At 36.1% G+C, this 26,194-nt stretch overlaps 1 protein-coding gene across 1 annotated transcript in view; it reads left to right on the top strand.

The window, feature by feature from the left end:
* The window catches only part of LOC114025125 (24-hydroxycholesterol 7-alpha-hydroxylase), a 114,768-nt gene that overhangs the window by 72,175 nt on the left and 16,399 nt on the right, over positions 1 to 26,194 (top strand). Inside the window, 3 exon segments of the mRNA XM_027838465.1 lie at positions 3,251 to 3,384; positions 17,788 to 17,883; positions 18,835 to 18,923. Coding sequence (XP_027694266.1) covers positions 3,251 to 3,384; positions 17,788 to 17,883; positions 18,835 to 18,923 — 319 coding nt within the window.

Consider the following 26,194-nt stretch of genomic DNA (forward strand, 5'->3'; position numbering starts at 1 on the left):
TAGGCCCAGCACTCTATCCACTGCACCACCTAGCTACCTCATACGACTATGTGACCATAGCTAGTTTTGATTTCTTCTGAAAACTACCTGTTCATATCCTTTCACCATTTATCAATTGAGGAATGGCTCATATTTATGAATTTTACTTAGTCCCATATGTATTTGTGAAATGAGACCTTTATCAGAGAAATATGCAAAAATTTTTGATATCACTTCATTGTCTATGTTACTTCTAGCAAAATGTGTTTCCCCAATTATCTCTTTTAATTAGGTCTATTTTTGCTTTTGCTTTGTCTGAGATGATGAATGCGAATCCTCCCTTTTTTACTTCAGCTGAAGCATAATGGATTCTGCTCCAGCACTTTATATGAACTCTGTGTGTGTCTTTATGTTTTAAGTGTGTTTCTTGTAAGCAACATATTGTCAGATTCTAGTTTCTAAACCATTCTCCTATCTGATTCTGTTTTTTGGGTGAGTTCACCCCATTTGCATTCATAGTTGTGATTACTAACTGTATGGTTTTTTTTTCTATTTATCCTTCTCTCTCTGCTTTTGTCCTGTCCCTCCTCAAAAGTCTGTTTTTCTTCTAACCACTGTCTCTCTTAATCTACCTTCCAGCTTATCATCCTCCAAGGCTATTTCTTATCCCTTTCCCACCCTATTTCCCTGTTGACTAAGATATATATCTTTACCCAGTTCATTGTGTTTATATAGTCTTCCTTCTTTGAACCAGTTAACATGAGAGAGAGGGTCAAGCTTCACCCATGACCCTTTCTTCTCCCCTTTCACTAGAAAAGTTTTCTTATGTACTTTTTTATGTGAGGAAATTTTTTTCATTCTACCTCTTCCTTCCCCCTTTCCCTCGTACATCCCTCTTTCTCACTCCTTCACTTTTTTTTTTGAGATCATCCCAACATAATCGACTCACACTCATGCCCTTTGTCAATGTAGACTGCTTCTAAGTGCCATTATAAAGACAAAGTTCTTAGGAGTTACATGTTATCATCTTCCCACATAGGAATATAAAAAGTTTAACTTTATTGAGTCCCTATCCAACTCCAGAAAGAGAAGTGAAGAACTGTGAATGCAGATTGAAGCATACTTTTTTTAACTTTATTTTTCTTGCTTTATTTTTTTGTTAAGGTTTTCTTTGGCAACGTGGCTAATATGGAACTATATTTTGTTTGACTTCACTTGTATAATTGATTTATTGTTTACCTTTCCAAGGAAGGGAAGTAGGTAGGAGGAAAAGAATTTGGAACTCAAAATTTTTAAAAATGATTGTTGAAAAAATTTACATGTAATTGGGAAATATTTAACAAAATAAATAAAAATATATATTTTTTAAAACCCTGGTTTAAAGCAAACAAGGTGGAGGCTAAAGCATTAGGAAAGGGATCTATGTCTGCAGCTTCAGAAACCAGTGGTATCAGGATTTTGACAATGGACTAGGTATCCTGTGATATTGAGACCACTATGTATCCCTCAGTGGAGATGAACAGGTGCCTCTGGGATTATTCTTATAGGAACATAAACCCCGATGCTTAGGCTTACCAAGTGATCAAACCTGTTCTGGACCTGTAGGAACTGTGTGCCTGTTGTCAGACAGGGACTCTCAGGAAATATTCTCCCACCCTACTCCACCCCCTCGGTGGTGGGGGGAAACGCAGCTTGGTGTCACAGTGGTTAGAGTGCCAAACTTGGAGTAAGGAAGACCTGAGTTTGAATCCTCCCTCAGACACTAGTTGTGTGACCCTGAACGAATTACTTAACCTTCTCTGGGCCTCAGTTTCCACATTTGTGAAGTGAGAAGGCTGGACTCCATATCTTCTCAAATCCTTTCTCTCTCCAAATCTTTGATCCTGTGACTCTACCCACTTGAACAGAGTGAGGTTGTAGAGCCCTACACACAGGCTCATGCCTTCTATTTAAGCTAAAAGAAGAATGACCCTATTCCCACCTTGTCTCCCACTCCCCATTTGTAACCAGTAACTCCCAGCATTGTTGACTAGTGAGTGTAAAAGTAAAACTGGTAATTCTTATTTAACAAATACTGTTATCTAACTTTTGTTGAACTTTGTTGACAAAAATAAGATTGCAAGATGAGGCAGCTCTCCAAATAATTCAAGTCAGAATCCCAGCACTTCTGCCTGTTACCTGCATCATTGCCCCAGATTTCCACTTTATTTTGACTGAAGGGACCTGAGGGTTTTAGGAGGCTTGATCCTCATCCTTCTTTCAAGTAGCTGACATTATATGTATTAAATAATACATGCGCCTCAGTCAAGAAAGCATCGAAGCACCTTCATTCAAAGGTGACATTCCAGATGGAATGAATGTGTCGCTTAATGATTTCTTGGTGCTATTTTTGGACCTTCTGAAAGGAATGATAGAGTGTTCAGGGACAAGGCGAGTTGGAGTGGTGACGAGAGAGGCAGGAGTCTTCTCACCCTTCTTGTGCTGCTCTTGCCAGTCTGTTAACCCTTATGAGGGTGGTGTGGGAAGCCAGAATGAACAGAAGAAACAATTCACAACCAAACACATTTCCAACTGGCTACATTCTAATGACCTTATAGTCAGGAGACTGAGGCCTACTAAAGATGACCTAGATAGCTCGTAGTTTGATTTCACAAGAGTAGGCCTAGTATTTGTTTCATTTCCATTATGGCCAACCACCTCTTTTGTACTTTGTTTAGAATAATTATTCCATTATTCTGTCTGACTGGCTTATTGGAGAGAAGGCTGGTCTTGAAATCAGGAAGACCTGGATTCAAATTCTACCTTAGCACTCATGACCTGTGTAACTCCAGGCAATTTCCTTAAATTCTCCACGCCCCACTTTCCTCATCTGTAAAATTGGGGACATTAATAGCCTTTGCCTCCTTGTGCTGTTGTCAGGATCAAATGAGATAATATATGTAAATTGCTTTCCAGATCTTTAGGCAATTTTTGATTGTGAGCTACTTGAGGAAATGAATAAAGAAAAGGGTGAATTTTTATTTGATTTGGCATATAGCCATTATTAAAATCTGGAGAAGGAAATGGCAAACCACTGCAGTGTCTTTTCTAAGAAAACCTCAAATGGGATCACAAAGAGTTGATGTGCCAGAAAATGACTGAACAACAACAACAACAATATTAAAATATATTTATTTGAAGTAGGCTTTACCCTTAAGTGTTGTTAAGCTTATACAAATTTGCTTTCCTAAATATTTTTCATTCCTCTATGATCTTTTTACTTTTCCCACAGGTAAACATAAAATTGAAATTTCCAAAAATGACCTGAAAAAACTCCCACTAATTAAATGGTGTATTTTAGAAACTCTTCACTTAGTCACCCCTGGTGTAATCACAAGAAAAGTGATTGAGCCAGTGAAAATTTTGGTGGGTTTTTATTTGATTTTATACTAATGAGTATTCTAGAAGAAAACATTTCAGATTTTATACTTGATGTTCATGGTCCTATGTTTTGTGATGTATAGAAAGTCTGAGATGCAATTTCTGGGTAACTAGTCATTTTACTAATTATGGCTAGTGAGTAATTAATAAAAGGATGGTCATTTGGCTGCTTCTCAAACCAAAAGACTCCTCATGGAACTCACTCAACATTTATTTACTCTTGGAAGATTGAGTGATCCTGAAGGTGGAAATCAACTCTGATTGGTTAATGAGAGAATGAATATTATAATGAGAGGTGGGCTTATTCCAATGAGAATCTGGAGGACATGGCTCTGATCACTTAGCCTTGGAAAAAGAGATTAATCCGTATCAGACTAACCCCTGTCTAGAGCAATTTAGACAAAAGGAGGAATCCACTTCCATCCAGACCTGTCTGAATGAAACACAATGGGTTGGAATTCACCACTTTCTTTACACTAGAATTTCTTTACCTTTTGACAAGATCTAAGTTTCCCAGTTGGGTGCTTCTAACGCATATTTCATCTTATTATCAGCCTTGCCCTTCAGAGACTGGCTGGATAACCTACAGGGGCTGATTTCTGAATAAGGAAATAGGAAGGGGAAAAACCTTAGTCTTAATTCCATAATTGGTCATCAATATAAGAAGGAAATAATCATTTCTCTCAATTCTGAAATGGGGAGACAGACAGACATGCTGGAATAAATTAATAAAAATAATTGATTGTAGAATACTTTGCATGTATTATCTAATTTGATCGTCACAACAATCTTTGCAATAAAGTGGTATTATCTCTATTTTACAGATGAGTAAAATGAGGGTGGTCATTGACTCCCAGTCCTGACTGAGAATCCAGAGTTTTATTCATTATACTACACTGAGGAGCTATGCACTTTCTTTCTAGAGACAGATATTTGTCTCTATGGAATGTTTTTGGGACATGACTCCTTAAGGTCCTTTGTCAGCATATTACAACAATACCATCTCAGTGTCAGAAGGAAAGAACCGGAGAGGTGAGTTAGTCCAAAATTCTTCCTGCTGTAGCAATTCCTTCTTGACCATTTCCCTTTAGTAATGGGCAACTTCTAATATTATGTGATTATGTTTGTTATAATGGTGACATTTTGATTGAAATCAAGGATGTAAAGTGGGTCACTTTAATCAGCCCATGAAAAGCAGTGTGTTATAATGAAAAGGGGACCTGAAGTTAAAAGAGTCAGACAGGCATGGTCTTACAGAATAACAGAATATGAGTTGAGAGATATGTGAGACACCACCTTATCTAACCTCTTGTTGTTTCAGTTGTTTCCAACTCTTTGTGACTCCATTTGGGGTTTTCTTGGCAAAGGTGCTGGCGTGCTCTGTCCACTATACCACCTTGCTGCCTCCATCTAACTCATACCTGACCAAGAATCACTTCTACAGTATACCGAACAAATGATTGACCAGCCTCTGCTTGAAAGGTCTCCAATACTTGGGAACCACCACCTCTCCAGAAGACTCTACATTTTTGGACATGTTTGATTGTTAGGAAGTTTTCCCATTACATCATACTTCAAGCTTAAATTTGTTACTTTCCAGTTCCACCCATTACTTTTTACTAATGAAGGAATAGAAGCTCTGAGCAATGAAATGACATGTCCAAAGTCACCTAGAAAATGACAGAGCTAGAAGTAGATGCTGTGTCTTTTAACTCTAAATTCTGGCCTTTCTCCCTGCTCCTTCCCCCAAACTCTTCCCCCATTATACTACTATAGTGCATTAAATGGTGGTTGAATCAATATCTGAATGAAACTGCCATTAAGAATTTCTTTTGGGGGCAGCTAGGTGGCACGGTAGATAGAGCTCCAACCTTGAAGTCAGGAGGACCTGAGCTCAAATTCGGCCTCAGACACTTAACACTTACTAGCTGTGTGACCCTGGGCAAGTCACTTAACCCTTATTGCCTCATTAAAAAACAAACAAACAAAAAAAAAAAACCAAAGAATTTCCTTTGGCTATGAGGCTTATCCATATGCCTTGGATTTAGTGGTCTTGACTTTTCTTTCTTTTTTTTAAGCATAGCCTAAGAGAAGTAGAATTTCAAACAGGAAAATTTTGTAGTAGCAAAAAAAGGATGTAGATGGAAAATAGAAATTAGTAAAATTTCACTACTTAATAAATCTGAAGGGAAAGGATAAAACAACATATAGTTTTGTGCCAATCTATGCATGTTATTTGATGGACTAGAAAGAGCATTGGACTTCAAGTTAGAAAAACTGGGTCTGAGTTCCAATTTCAGCACTTAATAGCAATGTGTTCCTAGAGAAATCATTTAACTTCTTAGAGTTTAATTTTCTCACCTGTAAAATGAAGAGAATAATATTGACACTACCTAGTTTAGGTTTTCCAAAATTTAAGCAACTTTATGTTGATAGGATGAAGGTATTTGAAAAACTGTAGTGTACTATATTGATGGGAATTATTATTATTAACATTTATCATTGTAATTATTAGGGACAATATGTAATCTCTGTTACTTTTTAAAACATTTTTATGTAAAATCTTGAATTCCAAAATTTATCACTTCCTCTGTTCCCTGTCCCCTCTCTCCCTGAGAAGGTAAGCAATCAAATATAGGTTATACATATGCAATTATGTAAAACATTTCCATATTAGTCATTTTGCATGAGAAGACTCTAATAAGAGAAAAAAATGAAAAAAAATGAAAAATAGCATGCTTCAATCTATATTCAAACAATGTCAGTTCTTTTTCTGGAGGTAATTAGTTTGCTTCATTATTAGTCTTTGGGGATTGTCTTGGATCGTTGTATTGCTGAGAACAGCTAAGTCATTCACAGTTCTTCATCAAACAATATTACTTTTACTGTGTACAACATTCTCCTGGTTCAGTTCACTTCGCTATGCATCAGTTCATGTAAGTCTTTCCAGGTTTTTCTGAAATCATCCTGCTTGTCATTTCTTATAGCACAATAATATTTCATTGCATTCACATACCACAGCTTGTTTAGCCATTCTTGAATTGATGAGTATCCCTTCACTAATCTCTATTATTAAGAGTAACTGAAATATAAATATATATACATATACATGTGTATGTGTGTATGTATGCATGTATGTTTGTATATGAGTAATAAATGTTTGGGGCAGAATTTTCCAGCTGAGCTTACATAAATGCTAGTGCTTATTTTTTGTGTAATTTTTAAACAATTCGTTTTCTCTTTTTATTATTGACTAAAGGAAACTATTTGAATATAAAGAAGCTATCTTGAAAAAAATGGGGGAAGAAACAAGGCTCTGTACAAGTAGTAGAACATTATTACTGAGAATTATTATACTGCAAAACATTCATTATTGTATTTTTATGGATAAGATATGCATAAAAATAGATGTCGCATAGCAGATTGCTGTCTCTTTATGCCTCAGTAGATAGTTTTGTAAGTTGCCGAAACAAACAAATAAACAAACCTTCTATCCTCTGGTAACCAGCTTTGAGGAGGTTGCATTCTTACCTACCCCTCTTAGTACTGGCAACGTTGGCACTGTCAACTGAGATATCATCACATTCTGCATGTTGGTGGGTGGCAGGGAGGAGAAAGGGGAGAAAGATAATAATGTCTCCTTATCACTCAGTTCTAGTCAGATCTTGGGAAAGAGATAATCAATGTTATGTAACATTAGATCGAGGTGATATCTTTTATAAGCAATAGTGTAGATTTCCATTAAAAATGGCCTGCCTTTTGTAGCTACCTGCTGGGCCCACTTTCCAACTCTAACTCACACTGGCAGGCCAGGGCCCTTGAGAGTAGTTAAATACTTCTCACCTCAAATTTATAAGGAGTCACCGAATGTCTGATGCATTTTCTTTGCTGTCACTCAAAAACCCCAACTTCTGTGTTCCTCATCGATTATCAGTTGATGTCAGTTTCTCAGTCAGAGTTAACTAGATTTTTTAGAAACTGATTTTTATTAAAGTAATGTACTAAGAACAATTGGTTAAAACAATTTCCAAAAAGTCTGGGACATACTCTCTCACAATTACATTAAGTGTTCAGGGGAAAGTGGGTTCACGCTTAAAGAGCCGATGCAGATACCCAGAGAGATATCTGACAGTTCCTGGTTGGATGAAAGTCTTTTTCTCCTTTTGTGGAGTATCATGAGATTCCCCTAAGGTGTGTGTGTTGCTCCTGGTAGGGATTCAAATCATGGAATCCTTTTTAACATCTTGAATCTGAACCTTCTCTCTGTCTAGTTTGTTCTTTCTCAGCTTCAGGCTAGATGTATTATTTAATAGATGATGATAATAATAACAATTACTAGCATTTATGTAGCACTTTAATGTTTGTAAATTACAGACATTGTATCATTTTATCCTCAAAACAACCTTGGAAAGTAGGTGCTTTTATTATCCCCATTTTACAGATGAGGAAACCGAGGCACAGAGAGGTTAAACAACTTTCCCAAGATCACTCAGCTAGTAAGTGTCTGAGGCAGAATTCCTTACTCAAGGTCCAGCTCTCTATCTATTGAGCCACCTAGCTAACTGGGTATTTGTTACTTTATTACTAGTCCATTTTCTCCAGTGACATGGTCAGTGGTGGGGAGGAGGTGGTTCAGGGGAGTGTTACACTCTCTTTGGGCTCATTCTCCCCACTCTTGCTTCCTCTGATATCTGGTCTGCCTTCTCAAAGTGCTCCCAAGACTTTGCTATCAAAGCAGCTGCCAGAATGGTTCTAATGAGTATCTAATTCTTTCAACCAGTCTCAATACATTTTATCATTGGATTTAATCCAATGATTGAATCATTCAATTCCTTCCCAGCTTGATTAAGTAGGTTGTTCACATCTAGTTTATACCTTTGATTGATTTACTATAGATGCCTAGGAATTGTTCACACCAATTTTATACATTTTATTCTATAACTCAATCACAGGGACTTTCTCACCTGAAAAAGGTTTTGTTGTTCAGTCATTTTTTTCAGTCAGGTACTACTCTTTGTGACTCTAGTTGGGGTTTTCTTTCCTTCTCCAGCTCATTTTACAATGATAAAACTGAGGCAAAATGGGTTAAGTGACTTGCCCAAGGTCACACAGCTAGTATGTGTCTGAGGCCAGATTTAAACTCAGAAAGATGAGTCTTCCTGATTCTAGGCCTTGCACTCTATGCACTGCTCCACCTCCTTCTATCCGCTATCCCCAATAAAGGCATCAGGTCTTAGAGTATCTTGTTAGTTACATTATTTGGAGTTAAAGTATGGGACATACCTGTCTTAAAGTTATAAAAAAAGGGGGTAGCACACCCCAAATGGAACATATGATATGCAATAAAACTGCAAATATGTATATGATGAAATTTTTCATCTAAACCCCAGAGGGAGCTGAGGAGTCATCTATAGTAACCTTAGCAATGGCGACCATTCATTCATTCATTCGTATATTTATTTGCCTATGTATGTTTTGTTTTTTGTTTTTTTGTTTTTTGTTTTTTTTTTTTAGATTAGGTATACCCGTCTCTTTCAGAATGGCAGTACAGTGGTCATTCACGGGCCAGATCCCACTGCAGATTGGCAAAAAAGCTTTGATCTGCTCAGTTTCCCACCTGGACTTGTTTGTCTCTCCTTAGGCAACATGATTGCTCCCCACTTTCCAGGCCACCATATGGATGCTGAACTTAGTGGGAATGTCTGATCAGCATTAGCCCAGTGCAGCTCAGAACTCCTGAGATCAAGGGATTCATCAACCTCAGCCTTTGCAGCAGCAGGGATTACAGGGCTATGTCACCATGTCTGGCCAGCTTTATGGTTAAAAATTATACTTTCAAAATACATGTGTGTAGATATATATATATATATATATACACATAGATATATATATACATACATACATGTATACAAGAGGAAGATATACATATGTATGTGTATGTATATATGTATGTGTATATATGTATATACACACATATATATATAAATTTGGACAGATTTGCACATTTATCTTGATCTAGAAGATTTTCTGCAGATTATGAGTTGGCTAGTCCTTATTAAATACCTCTCCTACTCTAAGAAAAATTATATCTGGTTGAGTGAGATTCACTACTTTGTCAAATACTCAAGAAACTGGTTGTTACCAGCTAGGAAGGGCCTCCTAAAGTAGGTTGTGCCTGAGCTGGAGTTCCCTTTCTGAAGAATGTTCATAACCCAATTTTTAGGAAATTAACATTTTCAAGCTTAGCTAGATTATTCTTTGATGACAGTTGGTAGCTGGGCCCATAATTAAAGCTTCTTTTGGTTGGAAAGGACTGTGAGAGCTTTTACTTTATGGTCATAACCTCTGGGAAATCTAGACTAGTGGTTCTTAATCTGGAGTTCCCAGTGGGCCATGGATACATTTCAAGGAATCTCTGAATTTGGATGGGGAAAAATACACCTTTATTTTTCACTAATCTCTTAATTGTAATGGAGCACTTCTTTTTATGTATGAAGGCAAGAAACATTATTCTGAGAAGAGGTCCATAGACTCCACCAGGACTGCCAATCGGGTCCATGACACAAAGAAGGTCAAGGACACCCAGCTCTAGGGTCACTTTCAATAAGGCATTAGAGTAGAACTTAAGTGGAGAATTAAGAATTATTACTGTAATTTACCATATTTTTAAACCCCTTGCATATTCTTTTGACTTGTTATAATTTTGGTTAAACTGGAAGAAACTTACAAACTGATAAAAATTATGATTGTGATGCTCTGAAATTAATTATTTTGAGAAATTGTGTCATCTTCAAATTGAGATGCTGTGAAATCAGTGAATGCTAAATGATGTCTTTACAAAATTTATGTGGGGCAAGTTTTCTGAGCCTGACACCACACTAAAGCTGTGAAGCGTTTTGTCATTTCAACCAAAGTAGAATCATAACAAGGATAAACCCTGAGACATTTTACATCATGTAGTAATTATCCTGCCTTTCACTGATAAAGTGCTTTTAGCTTTTTGTAGGTTATACATTTATCTCCTTTCATACTCGTACTTGTAAAACAATAAACATGTATTTATACATTATACATTTTAAAAATTCTTTCTCATACACCAAGCAAAAACTCTCTACAAACTATATATATAAATTTGTTACAAGTTCAAGGGGAAATTGGTGTGGTATAATAGATTAAGGCCAAGATGGGGAATCAAGAGATATGAGTCCTAGCTTCTGGCAACTAGGCAATAATAATAATAAGTATAACTTCAATTTGCATGAATCATTTTCTATTCATTTTATTCTCCTCATGATCCTTAGGGGTAGTTGTTATTATTATCCCCATTTACAGATGAGGAAACTGTGGCTTAGAGGTTAAGTATCCCGCATCTATCAGAAACAGTGGTATTTAAATTTAGGTCTTCATGACTCCAGGGCAGCTAGTAGTACAGCGGATACAGCAGTAGGCCTGGGGTCAGGAAGACTCATCTTCCTGGATTCAAATCTGGCCTCAGATACTTACCAGCTGTGTGACCGTGGGCAAGTTGCTTAACCCTTTTTGCCTCAGTTTCCTCATTTGTAAAATGAGCTATAGAGGGAAATGGCAAGTCCCTCCGTTGTCTTTGCCAAGAAGACCCCAAATGAGGTCACAAAGAGTCAGATATGACTAAAAAAGACTGAACTTCCTGATTCCGATGCCTTCTCATCAGTCTTCCCTAGAAAGATTTCTTTCTACTGCTTTTCCCTCATAGAACTATTCTTCCTTCTGTCATATCCTTCTATAGGACCCCTCCTTCCCCACCTCACTTTTTAAAAATTTTTCTCCACTTCTGTGATTTCATGAATATAGGGAGATCCACAGTGGGGAAATAGCCTCTACCAATTTGGATAGGCAGTTTATGCAGTTTATGGCGTTGAGACTTGCCTAAATGCATTAAGAAGGGAAATGACTTCCTCAGAGTCACAAAGCCTGTATGTGTCAAAGATAAGACTTGAACTCATATGATCTTGACCCAGAGGCCGACCAGATAGATCCATTAAGCCATACTGCCTCTAATACTGTAGTCTTTAGGGAAGGCAGAGTAGACATGTTGATAGCATCTAATTTCTTTCCTTTTCCTTATCCCTTCTTCACCTTATTTTTGCTATTATGCCCCACCTCTGATTTTTTTTTCAATGTCATCTGACACTCCCTTTGCAACCTTGGGCAAATCACTTTCTCTGATCCTCAGTTTACTCACCTGTAAAATGAAAGGGTTGAACTCAATAACCTCATGGGTCCCTTGAAGCCCAGATCTATGATCTCTTTATTTCATAGTTCCTGTATGCAACCAACAGCTGTGCCTTGGGCAGAAAACAGTGGCAGAATGTTCTTCTGTCTTCTGCACAGCCACACTTTCGGAGGACTGTTGCTGCCTTTGTCCTGGTAGCTGTTCTCCTTGTACCTCCAGCTTTCACGTGGCTTTTGCTGACAGCATGCTTTCACTGCTGTCCACTACCTGACCTTGGGAGTTTCTGCAACAGGGCCCAGAGCCAACTTCACCCCTGCCTTTGACACTCATAGCATTCCTATGAAGTAAATAGTACAGGTATTATGTTACTCATTTGACAGAGGAGAAAACTGAGGCACGTATCAAGTGACTTCTTTACGATTAATATATTATGTTTCTCTGGTTGTTCTCTTCCTTCTTTGGCCCTTTGTTTGTGCAACTGGTCATCCATCCAAGGTTATGAGGACAAGCACTATTTAAGTTTGAGACCGATTGACTGAGAAAATGAGGAATCTTTTTTTCTTTTCTTTTGCTTTTTTCCTTTATTAAGGAATTTTTTATTAAAGAAAGAAAAGAAATAAGAAATCTGTATTATTACCCACAAAAGTTTTTTTTTATTAAATGCTTTATTTAAAACTAGGTGAACTACCTCTTTGGCACCTCCCTGATGGTCTAATGTGTAACCATGAATAACCATTACAAAAAAAGAAATTACATTAGTCTGATATGACTGCTTCTTGATGAAGCCTTACTGATTCTCTGTGATCATTGTTAGATATTTTTATGAGGAGTCTTTCACTGAAGCAGTTTCAACATTGCATTATTCTATTCATTAACCCCTACCTGGATTTGGCTATTGATACAAGCACGAAGACTCACCTCCATACTCTCCTTACTGTGTGTATACTCCATAGTGGCTAAGCCTAACTATCACCTTCCATTGTTAACCTGGCCTAGAGAAAAGAAGATGGCAGTGGAGGGAATATGATCAAGTATTTCAAAGTCCATTGTGTAGAAGGCCTTTTCTGGGTATGGCCAAGAACATCAGGATGCTGGATTTTGATCCTGATCTTCCAGAATTCTCCTCTTCATTTCTTCCCCTTTCCATTTCCCACGCTCTCCCTGGAGGCTGAAGTGCCTGAATGCAAATCTTTTGCTTCCCTAGGCTATGAAAGGTGTAATCTGATTGTCTTAAAAAGTTTGGTTTCCCTTTTTTGCGTTAGTTTAATTCATTTTCTTGACCTGGTAATTGGCATAAAGCTGTTTATCAACAAATTGCAATTTATATATGTACTGTTGCTTGAATGCGCTTGAGTTGGGTGATTGGAAGCAGCCAGGGAGGGGAAAGAGATAGATGTAGACTTGTGATATTTGTCGAAGTATGATTCCTAGAGCTAAAAAAGTTATTGATTTTTAAATAACTTCTTAGGGTAGAAAGAATACATTCTCTGGGGGCATCCCTAGGCAAATGAGTAAACAGCAGTGGCTGAGCAGCTAACTGATTTGACTGGCATAGAAAGGCATCTGCCATGATTATAGATTCCTTGTTTGAACCACTAAGAGAGTGATTAGAAAGTTATGCCACAAGGGAGAAGTAGTCCAGTCTACAAAAAGCTAGTAGGGGACTAAGAGGATTGGGGAGGAAAGAGGAGGAAGAGCCATGACTCGCCAGCCATATGTGATTGCTCACTACAAGGAATACTACTTGTACAGGAAGAAGAACTTGATTTTCTCTGAATATGTCAGTCAGTCAGCTATCAACAAGCATTTATTAAGTGCCTACTACATGCCAAGCACTGTGCTCAGCTCTAGGGATACAAAGAATAGCCAATAAACAGTCCCTAGTCTCAAGGAGCTAATAGTCTATGACAAGATAAAACATGTCTAGGTATTTTAAATAATTTTATAATTGTTACTGTCCAAAAAAAATGTAATGGGCTACCTTGTGAACTTTTAAAGCCCCTCCCTTCCAACTCTAAGATAATACTATTTGATTTTGTAGTTTACCCAGCAATTCCCCATAGCAACAGAAAAAGATTACAGTGAGAATGATGCTTACAGCTGGATTGGGGACTGTGGCTACCACCAAGGCCAATCTGCTAGCCTCATGACTTACTGTATGTGAAGATAAAGTAGACAGCTACCTTCACACTGTAATTTCAGGATTTTGATAAGGCTTTCTCTACCTCTAGATAATCTTGTGTTGTAGTGCTGTCTTTCAAACCCTTTTCCATAAATACATTAGCATGGAATAGTTCATTGAACTGGTTAGGTATCACCTTGTCATCCTAGCCCTGAGAGAATAAGATACAGAACAAGCCCCCATTTGGGGTTGGGGGGGGAGACTCTATTAACTGCCACTGTGGGAACATGATATAAAGAGAACTGGGCAAGGAAGAGCAGTCACACGGAAATAGTATACTGTGCTGTGGGAGACCTGGTATAATGCAGGGGTTATTAGCCTTTTATTGTGTTATAGACCCCTCAATGAATAAAACAAATGACATAAGATTACAAAGGAAACTGATTTTATTGAAATGAAGATGTATTTTTTTTCTTATTTGAGTTCACAGACCCTTTGAAATCTATCCCCAGAGACTTTAGAGGTCAGTGGACCTCAGGGTAAGAATTCCTGTGCATAGAGCACTGAACTTGGGAGTCAGGAAGACCTGAGTTTGATACCACCTCAGTCAGATACTTATTAGCCATATAGCCCTTGAAAAGTCCATCTTTGTTTCGTCTCTTAAAAAAAATAGGGTTGCAGAGGCAGCTAGGTGGCACAGTGGATAGAGTGCTGGCCCTGAAGTCAGGAGGACCTGAATTCAAGTCCAGACTCAGACCAAATACTTGACACTTGCTAGCTGTGTGACCCTGGGCAAGTCACTTAACCCCAATTGCCTAAAAAAAATAGGGTTGGAATGGGTTCATGATTTAGATATAAAGGCTATATACTGTAAGCAAACTGAGAGAGCAAGGAATAGTTTACCTGTCAGATTTATGGAGAACAGAAGAATTCATGACCAAACAGGAGATAGAGAACATTATGAAATGCAAAATGGATAATTTTGATTACATTAAATTGAAAAGTTTTTGCACAAACAAAGTCAATGCAACCAAGATTAGAAGAAAAGTAGAAAATTGGGAAAGAATTTTTACAACTAGTGTCTCTGGTTGTAAAGGGCCTCATTTCTCAAATATATAGAGAATTAAGTCAAATTTATAAGAATACTAGTCAATCCCCAATTGATAAATGGTCGAAGGATATGAACAAGCAGTTCTCTGATGAAGAAATTAAAGCCATCTATAGTCATATGAAAAAATGCTCTAAATCACTATTGATTAGACAAATGCAAATCAAAACAACTCTGAGGTACCTCATCACACCTATCAGATTGGCCAACATGACAAAACAGCAAAATGATAAATATTGGAGAAGATATGGGAAAATTGGAACACTAATGCATTGTTGGTGGAATTGATCCAACCATTTTGGAGAGCAATTTGGAACTATGCCCAAAGGGCTATAAAAATGTGCATACCCTTTGACCCAGCAATAGCACTTCTAGGGCTATATCCCAAAGAGATCATACAAATGGGAAAAAGGACCCACATGAACAAAAATATTCATAGCTGCTCTTTTTGTGGTGGCCATGAATTGGAAACTGAGAGAATGACCATTAATTGGAGAATGGCTGAACAAGTTGTGTATATGACTATAATGGAATACTATTGTGCTATAAGCAATGATGAACAGGCAGACTTCAGAAAAATGTGGAAAGACTTGTATGGACTGATGCTGAGTGAAGTGAGCAAGACCAGGAGAACATTGTACACAGTAACAGCAACATTATGCAATGACTAACTTTGATAGACTCAGCCCTTCTCGGTAATGGAAGGATCTAAGAAATCTCCAAAGGTCTCATGATGGAAAATGCTGTACACTTCCAAAGAAAGAACTATGGAGTTTGAATGCAGATCAAAACAAACTAGTTGCACTTTTTTTCTTCTGTTTTGTTTTGTTTCTTCTTTCTGACGGTTCCTCCTATTGGTTCTAATTCTTTCTTACAACATCACTAATGTGAAAATATGTTTAATAGGAATGTATATGTAAAGCCTATATCAGAGTGGAGACATCTTGGGGAGGGAGGTGAGGAGGGGGAGGGAGAAAAACTTAAAACTCAAAAGCTTATGGAAGTGATTGTTGATAAATCAAAATAAATTAATCAAAATAGGATTGGAACGAATGACCTCTTAGGTTCCTTCCACATCTATGACCTGTGATCCTAAGATACGAGTGAGTAAAAGACTAATGCCAACTTGATCTTTGTTAAAATTTTCCTAGGAGCATCCCTGGATATCCCACTTCTGAAATTGACAAGCGAGTGTCAAGTATTTCATTCTGTAGAAGGAAAAGTGACCTCTAGCTGGGGTTACCAGGACCTTTCCAGGGGCTAGAAATGGTGACCTTCCCTTTAAAAACAGGAACATTTGCAGCCATAAGCTACTGGTACTGCTGCCACATTGATGAATTGCAAACAATATTATGCAACACTAGTAAATTTTTTTGTGTGAGATATGCTTAAGGTCAACCCCTTCATGGAGGGCATTTATAGATTGCACAGGGTTGAATGAATGTGCCATTTGATGACTAATCATGATAGTTGTGTAATTAATATCTTCCCTTCAGTGAGGTTAGTAATTTTCTCATGATTTTTTTTTATTTAATCAGGGTCAAACAGCAAGCATAAAAACTTAAGGGCTCTAATGCCCTTTGGTTTTAGAAAAGTCTTTTGTGAAACATATTTATTTAAAAGCTCTTTCTAATGCCACATGTAGTGGCATACCTGCAGCCTCTGCTGTTGGTGAGGCTGAAGCTAGTGGGTCTCTTGTATTCAGGAATTCTGAGCTGCAGTGGGATTAAGTGACTCAGGTGTCTACACTAAGTCCAACATCAACACCAGCATGGTGAGCACCCAAGATTTAGGGGCTGCCACACTCTACAATACTCAAGAAGGAGCAGACTGGTCCTGGTCAAGTATTGTTGTTCAGTTGTTTCAATCTTGTCCAACACTTTATGACCCAATTTGGGGTTTTCTTGGCAAAGACACTGGAGTGGTTTGCCATTTCCTTCTCCAGCTCATTTTACAGATGAGGAAACTGAAGCAAAGAGGATTGAATGACTTTCCCAGGGTCACACAGCTAGTAAATGTCTGAGGCTAGATTTGAACTCAGGAAGATGAGCCTTCTTGACTCCAGACCCAGCACTCTATCCCCTGTGCCACCTAACTGTCCAATGTCAAATATGAAGCAGATCAAAGCTTCCATGCCAATTAGGAGCGGAATCAGGCCTGTGAGTAACTTCACTTCTAATCTGGGTGAGATAGGAAGATCTAGTCTAAGAAAAGAAAAATAAAAGCCCTTTGTAATGTTAGTGTTGAACAAGGAAAAATCCTTGCAATCTAGGTAGGCTTCCTGAATTAGGAAGCTTTCTATAGGAAAGCTTAGCTTCATTCCTACTTCTGGAGGAGACGCTTTTTCTGCCCGTCTTTCATAGCTCTGCGATGAAAAGAATAATAACAATCCTCCACCGTCTCATTTAAACTCTTGTTTGTCCTCCTTTTTGCATGGCTTCTTTCATCCTGTCTAACTGCTGCTGCTTCCCGGTGTTATTACCTAGAGACAGTGTGTCTCTTCTCACCCCACCAGTGGCAAGGCCGCTATTGTCCCCATCTCTGGGAGTAACCGCTACCCCACAACTTCTGTATCTATTGCAAGGGACTTTATTACTTCTAGAGCAGACCAAAAAATCATTTATAATGCCTTTAACTTTTACTTTTGGATTTATCTACACTATTCTTCATACACATTGATAGGGAATTTTTAGATAATAAGTATTCTTGGTAGATGTTAGACACTTGTATGTGTTTCTATGGTTTGCTGTTATTTTGATGACATAATTGTGAAAAGGTGGATACAATGTCCAGAAAAAAAGTAATATCTTTTTGGTGTTCTAATAGAATGATTAGCTTGTCATCCCCTACAATGGAATTGTTATTTTATAATTAACCAAGATCTATATAAAACAAAAGCTTTCATCACAATTAATCTATAATTTATCATTTTTTTTTCTATTTTAGAATTATACTGTTCCTTCTGGTGACATGTTAATGTTGTCTCCTTTTTGAATCCATAGAAATCCAAAGTATTTTCCGGAACCTGAATTGTTTAAACCTGTAAGTTGTCTTTTTTCATTATATCCTGTTACTTTGGTCATAGTTTCTGTTCTGCATTATTCACATATATGATTGATCAATGAATTATGTTATGGTGTTACTCTCTAATTTCAGCTACCCAGGACCTGATAATAAGATCACTCATCCCACAAAAGTATTTTTGAGAAATGGTATCATGCCAGTCAAATAACAGAGATTGGTCATAAAATTCAAAGTGAGCAGTATGTGCAAATTGGAGAGGAGCTTTTCTGTAACTCAGAAATGAATATTTACCTGTGTTTGGAAGCAGATAAGAAAACAGATAGGCCTGGTTCTGTGTTCTCCTACCTACGTCCTTCAATCTGTTTCATTGTGCTGAAGTTGAGTATCAGCATACATAGGCACACACAGACAAACACACATAAACACACACACACACATGCACAAATTCTTTTAGGGAAAATTGTAATCAAATTTAAAATTCTGCCCTGTCCCTTTCAGAATTGCTTAATTTTAGGCCAGAAAGGAACCTCAAAGTGTCATTTAGTCCATCTTCTGCCTCTCAAGACAACTGTCAGAAATGGCATCCAGAGGTATTGACTCAAATTTCTTTGCTTTGACCACCTCTAGTGTCTTATTACCAAGCTTATAATGAAGGAAGATTTTATGTTGGGGCCCGAGACTTTACTATAAATACTCCTGCTTTTATGAGGTTAATTCTTTAGTTGATTTACATTATCATTTACATTTACCACTTAACAGGATTCTTTTTTAAAATCTTTTTTTATTTATAAATTTATTCTTTAGAAACATAATTATGTCTGATATTAATAACAGGTTGGAAAAAATTACTAGCAACACTGCAACTTTATATGCAAGGATTAGCTGTACAAGGTCATTTTTAGCCTGGAGAAATAAAGTTAAGCTTATTTATACAAGGCTGACTTAGGAAAAAATGTTTTCTTCCCACAGGAACATTGGGAAAAGGCAAATTTAGAGAAGAATGCTTTCTTGGACGAGTTTGTGGCATTTGGAGGAGGGAAGTACCCATGTCCAGGAAGGTCAGTGAGACAGCTGGATTGGATTTATTCAGAAATTGTGTTGACAATAACTCAGCTGAGGAGAGCATTTTCTTAATCTTCCTTTACTTTAAGTCTAAATAGATTGTGATTACTTCATTTCTTGTGAAAGTGGTTAATAACAACACTTTTGTCTTCTGGCACTGGCCGAAGTTTGTTCTGATAAAAAAGATCTCATAACTTACAGTCAGAATTGATGTACAAGATTCATGTACCAGGCTTTCATTCAAAAAGAATTCATTCATTTATCCATTCATTCATCAAATACTTATTAAATATTATTATGTGTAGTGCACTGTGCTAGGTGTTGAGGGAAATACAAAGGTAAAATAGATTTGATCTCTGCCTTCAGTGACCTTACAATTCATAAATAAGTCTAGCTGCACTTTAAAAAAAATGTATGTAAAACGTTTCCATATTAGTCATTTTGTACAAGAAAACTCAAATAAAAGGAAAAAAAATGAAAAAAAAAAGAAAGTGAAAAATAGCATGGCTCAGTCTGTATTCAAACAATATCAATTCTTTGTCCGGAGGCAGATAGTATGCTTCATCATTGGTCCTTTAGGATTATCTTTGATCATTGCATTGCTGAGAATAGCTAAGTCGTTCACAGTTCTTTATTAAGCCATGTTGCCATTAGTGAGTACAATGCTCCCCTGGTTCAGTTCAGTTCACTATGCATCAGTTTATGTAAGTCTTTTCTGAAATCATCCTGCTTGTCCTTTCTTATAGCATAATAATATTCCATTACAATCATATACCACAGCTTGTTTAGCAATTCCCCAATTGATGAGTATCCCTTTGATTTCCAATTCTTAGACACCACAAAAAGAACTGCTATAAATATTTTTGTACAAATAGACCCTTTTCACTTTTTTTGGATGTCTTTGGAATATAGCCATTTGAGCATAGTTCCAAATTCCTCTCCAGAAAGGTTGGATCAGTTCACAACTTTAACAACAGTGCATTAGTTTCCCAGTTTTCCCCAGTATCTTCCAACATCCAGCATTTTCCTTTTTTGTCATATTAGCCACTCTTAGGTGGTACCTGAGTTATTTTAAAGCTTATTTCTCCTATCAATACTGGTTTAGAGCATTTTTTCATATAACTATAAGTAGCTTTAATTTTTTTGTCTTAAAACTGTTTGTTCATATTCTTTTACCATTTATCAGTTGGAGAATGACTTGTATTTTTATACATTTGACTCAGTTCTCTATGTATTTGAGAAATTAGGCCTTTATCAGAGATACTTGTAAAATTTCCCTCCAGTTTTCTGCTTTCCTTATAATTTTGGTTTCATTGGTTTTGTTTGTGCAAAAACTTGTACATTTTATTAAATTACCTATTTTATATTTTATAATGTTCTCTATATCTTCTTTAGTCCTAAATCCTTCCCTTATCCATAAATCTGACAGATAAACTATTCAATGTTCTCTTAATTTGCTTATGGTATCACCCTTTATGTGTAAATCATTTTGTCCTTGTCTTGGTATAAGGTTTGAGATGTTGATCTATACCTAGTTTCTGCCATACTGTTTTCTAATTTTCTCAGTAGTTTTTGTCAAATACTGAGTTTTTGTTCCAAAAGCTTGAATCTTTGGGTTTATCATATACTAGATTACTATGGTCATTTACTATAACGTAATTTGTACTTACTCTGTTCCACTGATCCACCACTCAATTTTCCAACTGGTACTAGATTGTTTTGATAATTGCCATTTTATAATACAGTTTGAGATCTGCTATGACTAGACCATCTTCTTCCACATTTTTTTCATTGATTCCCTTGATATCCTTGAGCTTTTGTTCTTCTGGATGAATTTTGTTATTATTTTTTCTAGCTCTGTAAAATAATTTTTTGATAGTTTGGTATGGCACCAAATAAATAGATTAATTTAGGTAGAATTGTCATTTTGTTATATTGGCTTGGCCTCCCCATTAACATTTAATATTTTTTCTGTTGTTTAGATCTGATTTTATTTGTGTGAAAAGTGTTTTATAGTTGTGTTCATATAGTTCCTGGTTCTATTTTGGTAGGTAGACTCCCAAGTATTTTATATTGTCTAAAGTTATTTTAAATGGAATTTCTCTTCCTATGTCTTGCTGCTGGACTTTATTGGTAGTATTTATAAATGCCAGTGACTTATGTGAGTATATTTTGTATCCTGCAACTTTGTTAAAGTTGTTAATAATTTCAAGTAGTTTTTTTTAGTTGATTCTCTAGGATTTTCTAAATGTAACATCATATCATCTGAGATAGTGATAGTTTTGTTTCCTCATTGCCTATTCTAATTCCTTTAATTCTTTTTTCTTGTCTCTTTACTATAGCTAAAATTTCTAGTACAATATTAAATAACAGAGGTGGTAATGGTCATCTTTGTTTCACCTCTAATTGTATTGTGAAGGCTTCTAGCTTATCACCATTACAAATAATGATTGCTGATGGTTTAAGATAAATATTACTTATCATTTTAAAGCAAACTCCGTTTATTCCTATGCTCTCTAATGTTTTTAATAGCAATGGGTGCTATATTTTGTCAAAAGCTTTTTCTGCATCTATTGAGATAATTTTTCTTGGTTTTGTTATTGATAAAGTTAATTATGCTAATATTTTTCCTAATATTGAACCAGCCCTGCATTCCTGGTATAAATCCCACCTGGTCATAGTGTGTGATATTTGTGATATATTGCTGTAATCTCTATGCTAGTATTTGGGAAAACTTGCTCTATAATTTTCTTTCTCAATTTTGGCTCTCCTGGTTTGGGTATTAGCACCATATTTGTGTCATAAAAGGAATTTGGTAGGACTCTTTCACCTGTTTTTCCAAATAGTTTATATAATGTTGTGATAAATTGATAAATAGTTCTTTAAATGTTTGATAGAATTCACTTGTGAATCCGTATAGTCCTGGGGATTTTTTCTTGGGAAGTTCATTGATGGCTTGTTCAATTTCTTTTTCTAAGATTGGGTTAAGTATTTTATTTCTTCTTCTGGTAATCTGGGTAATTTATATTTCTATAGATATTCATCCATTTCATTTAGATTATCAAACTTATTGGCATATAATTGGGCAAAATAGTTCTTAAGAAGTGTCTTAATTTCTTCTTCTTTGGTGGTGAATTCACCCCTTTCATTTTTGATACTAATAATTTGGTTTTCTTCTTTCCTTTTTTAAATCATATTAACCAGTGGTTTGTCTATTTTATTGTTTTTTTCCTTCATAAAACCAGCTTCTAGTTTTATTTATTAAGACAATAGTTTTCTTACTTCCAATTTTATTAATTTCACCTTTGATTTTTCAGGATTTCCAATTTGGTGTTTAATTGGGGATTTTTAATTTGTTCTTTTCTAGATTTTTTATTTGCGTGTCCAATCTCTCTATCTGCATTTTCTCTATTTTACTGATGTAAGCAGTTAGAGATACAAATTTTCTCCTAAGTGCTACTTTGGCTGCATCCCATAAATTTTGGTATGTTGTCTCGTTGTCATTTTCTTTAATGAAATTATCGATTGTTTCTATAATTTGTTCTTTGACCCATGTGTTTTTTTAGGATGAGATTGTTTATGTTGTCTCATTGTCATAATTTTCTTTAATGAAATTGTCGATTGTTTCTATAATTTGTTCTTTGACCCATGTGTTTTTTTTTAGGATTAGATTGTTTAATTTCCAGTTGATTTTTCATCTGTCTTTCCATTATCCATTATTGAATATATATTTTTTGCATTCTGTTCTAAAAAGGATAATTTACCATTTCTTCTTTTCTGCATTTGGTTGTGAGGTTTAATATAGTTTTTGTGTAGGTGCCATGGACTGCTGAGGAAAGGTATATTCCTTTCTATTCCCATTCAGTTTTCTCCAAGGAGCTATTATATCTAACTTTTACAGAATTTTTTTCACTTCCTTAACTTCTTCCTTGTTTATTTTTTGTTAGATGTATCTAGTTCTGAGAGGGAGAAGTTGAAGTCCCCACTAGTATAGTTTTATTATCTATTGCCTCATGTAACTCATTCAACTTCTCCTTCAAAAATTTGGATGCTATACCATTTGGTACATGAATGTTTAGTATTGATATGACTTCATTGTCTGTGGTACTTTTCAGTTATAATTTCCTTCTTTATCTCTTAATTACAACTATTTTTGCTTTTGCTGTTTTTGAGATCATGATTGCTATCCTTGCTTTCTTTGCCACAACTGAAGCATAATAGATTCTGCTCCAGCCCCTTACCTTTACTCTCTGTGTACCTCTCTGCTTCAGATGTGTTTCTTGTAAACAACATATTGTAGGATTCTGGTTTTTAATCCATTCTACTCTCCACTTCCATTTTGTGTGTGAGTTCATCCTATTCACATTTATAGGTACGATAACTAACTGTGTATTTGCTTCTATGCTATTTTTTACTTGTTTATCCCTCCCTCTCTCTCTTATCTCCCACCCTTTGCCTCCTACTTCTGAGCACCACCTTCCCCAATATACCCTTCCTTTTATCAGTCCCTCCTCCCCATTATATTAGGGTAAGATAGATTTCTGTATTCAACTGAGTGTCTATGTTATTCTCTCTTCGAGCCAATTTTGATGAGAGTAAGATTTAAGGTTTGCTCGCCACCCCCCTATCTTTCCCTCCATTATAATAGCTCTTTCATGCCTCTTTTATGTAGGATAATTTACCCTACTCAATCTCCCCCCTCCTTCTTCCAGTGCGATTTTCTTTCTCACCCCTTCATTTTGTTTTTGGGATATCATCCCATGAAAGTTACCTTATATACCCTCTGTCTGCATATACTCATTCTAATTGCCCTAATAGCAATAAAATTGTTAAGAGTTATAAATATTATCTTGCCACATAGAAATATAAAGTTTAAATTTATTGAATCTCTTATGTTTTCTCTTTCTTGTTTCTTTTTTACCTTTTTGTGTTTCCCTTGAGTCTTGTATTTGGAGGTCAAATTTTTTATTCAGTTCTGGTCTTTTAATTAGGAATGCTTGAAAGTTCTCTATTTTGTTAAATGTCCATTTTTCCCCTGAAAGACTATAGTCAGTTTTGCTGGGTAGGTGATTCTTGATTGTAACCCTAACTCCTTTGCCTTCCGGTATATCATATTTCAAGCCTTCTAGTTCTTTAATGTGGAAGCTGCCAAATCCTGTGTAATCCTAACCGTAGCTTCACGATCTTTGAATTGTTTCCTTTTTGGCTGCTTGCACTACGTTCTCCTTGATCTGTGAGCTCTGGAATTTGGCTGTGATGTCCCTGGGAGTTTTCATTTGGGGATCTCTTTCAGGCAGTGACCAGTAGAGTCTTTCAATTTCTATTTTGCCCTCTGGTTCTAATTTATTTGGGCAGAGAGCTTAAGTTGTATTTTAAAGCAGCCACCATCAAAACTACTTGGCACTGGCTAAGAAATAGAGTGGTGGATCAGTGGAATAGGTTAGGTATGCAAGACACAATAGTCAATGACTATAATAGTCTACTGTTTGATAAACCCAAAGACTCCAGCTTCTGGGATAAGAACTTACTATTTAACAAAAACTGCTGGGAAAACTGGAAAAGGGTATGGCAGAAACTGGCATAGACCGACATCTTACACTGTATACCAAGATAAAGTCAAAATGGGTACATAATTTAGATAAAAAGGCTGATATGATAAGCAAATTAGGAGAGCAAGGAATAGTTTACTTGTCAGATTTATGGAGAACAGAAGACTTTATGACCAAGTAAGAGATAGAGAGTATTATGAAATACAAAATGGATTATCTTGATTTCATTAAATTGAAAAGTTTTTACACAAACAAAGCCAATGTAACTAAGATTAGAAAGCAGAAAAGCTGGGAAACAATTTTTACAACTAGTGTCTCTGATAAAGGCCTAATTTCTCAAATATATAGAGAACTGAGTCAAATTTATAAGAATACAAGTCATTCCCCAATTGACAAATGGTCAAAGGATATAAACAGGCAGTTTTCAGATGAAGAAATTAAAGCTATCTGTAGTCATATGAAAAAATGCTCTAAATCACTATTGATTAGAGAAATGCAAATCAAAACAACTCTGAGGTACCACATCACACATATCAGATTGGCTAACATGACAAAACAGGAAAACAATACATGTTGGAGATGTGGGAAAATTGCAACACTAATGCATTGTTGGTGGAGTTGTTAAATGATCTAACCATTCTGGAGAGCAATTTGGAACTATGCCCAAAGGGCTATAAAAATGTGCATACCTTTTGACCCAGCAATAACACTTCTAGGGTTATATCCCAAATCAATCATACAAATGGGAAAAGAGCCCACATGTACAAAAATATTTATAGCAGCTCTTTTTGTGGTGGCCATGAATTGGAAATTGAGGGGATGCCCATCAATTGAGGAAAGGTTGAACAAGTTGTGGTATGTGAATGCAATGGAATAAGCAATGATGAGCAGGCGGACTTCAGAAAAACCTGGAAAGACTTGTATGGAATGATGCTGAGTGAAGTGAGCAGAATCAGGAAAACATTGTTCACAGTAACAGCAACATTGTTCAGTGACCAATTTTGATAGACTTGGCTCTTCTTAGCAATGCAAAGATCTAAGACAACTCCAAAAGACTAATGATGGAAAATGCTATCTACATCCGTAAAATGAACTATGTAATCTGAATGCAAATGGAAGCATACTATTTGCTCTCTTTTATTTTTTTTGTTTCTTCTTTCTTGTGGTTCCTCCCATTCATTCATTCTAATTCTTATTTACAACATGATTGTGAAAATATGTTCAACATGAAAGTATATGTAGAGCCTATATCAGATTACATGCTGTCTCGGGGAGAGAGGGAGAGAAAATTTAGAACTCAAAATCTTATGGAAGTGAATGTTGAAACCTAAAATAAATTAATTAATTTATTTATCTGGCCAGGTTTCTTTGATAATTTATTGAAAGGTGTTGTCCAGGGTGTTTTTTTTTTTTGCTGGTTTGTTTTAATCAAGGATTTCAGGTAGTCCAATAATTCTTATATTATCTCTCCTGGATCTCTTTTCTAGGTCACTTGTTTTTCCAATGAGAAATTTCACATTTTTTATTACTTTTTTGTTTTTGTTTTATCATATCTTGATGTCTCATAGAGTCATTAGCTTCTACCTGCTCAATTCTAATTTTTAAGTCAATATTTTCTTCAGTGAGATTTTGTACTTCCTTTTCCATTTGGCCAATTCTATTTTTTAGAGAGTTATTTTCCTCGATAAATTTTTGTATATTTTTTCCCATGCTATTGA

Source organism: Vombatus ursinus, unplaced genomic scaffold (assembly GCF_900497805.2).
Source record: "Vombatus ursinus unplaced genomic scaffold, bare-nosed wombat genome assembly UNPS02014826.1, whole genome shotgun sequence".
NCBI lineage: Eukaryota > Metazoa > Chordata > Mammalia > Diprotodontia > Vombatidae > Vombatus > Vombatus ursinus.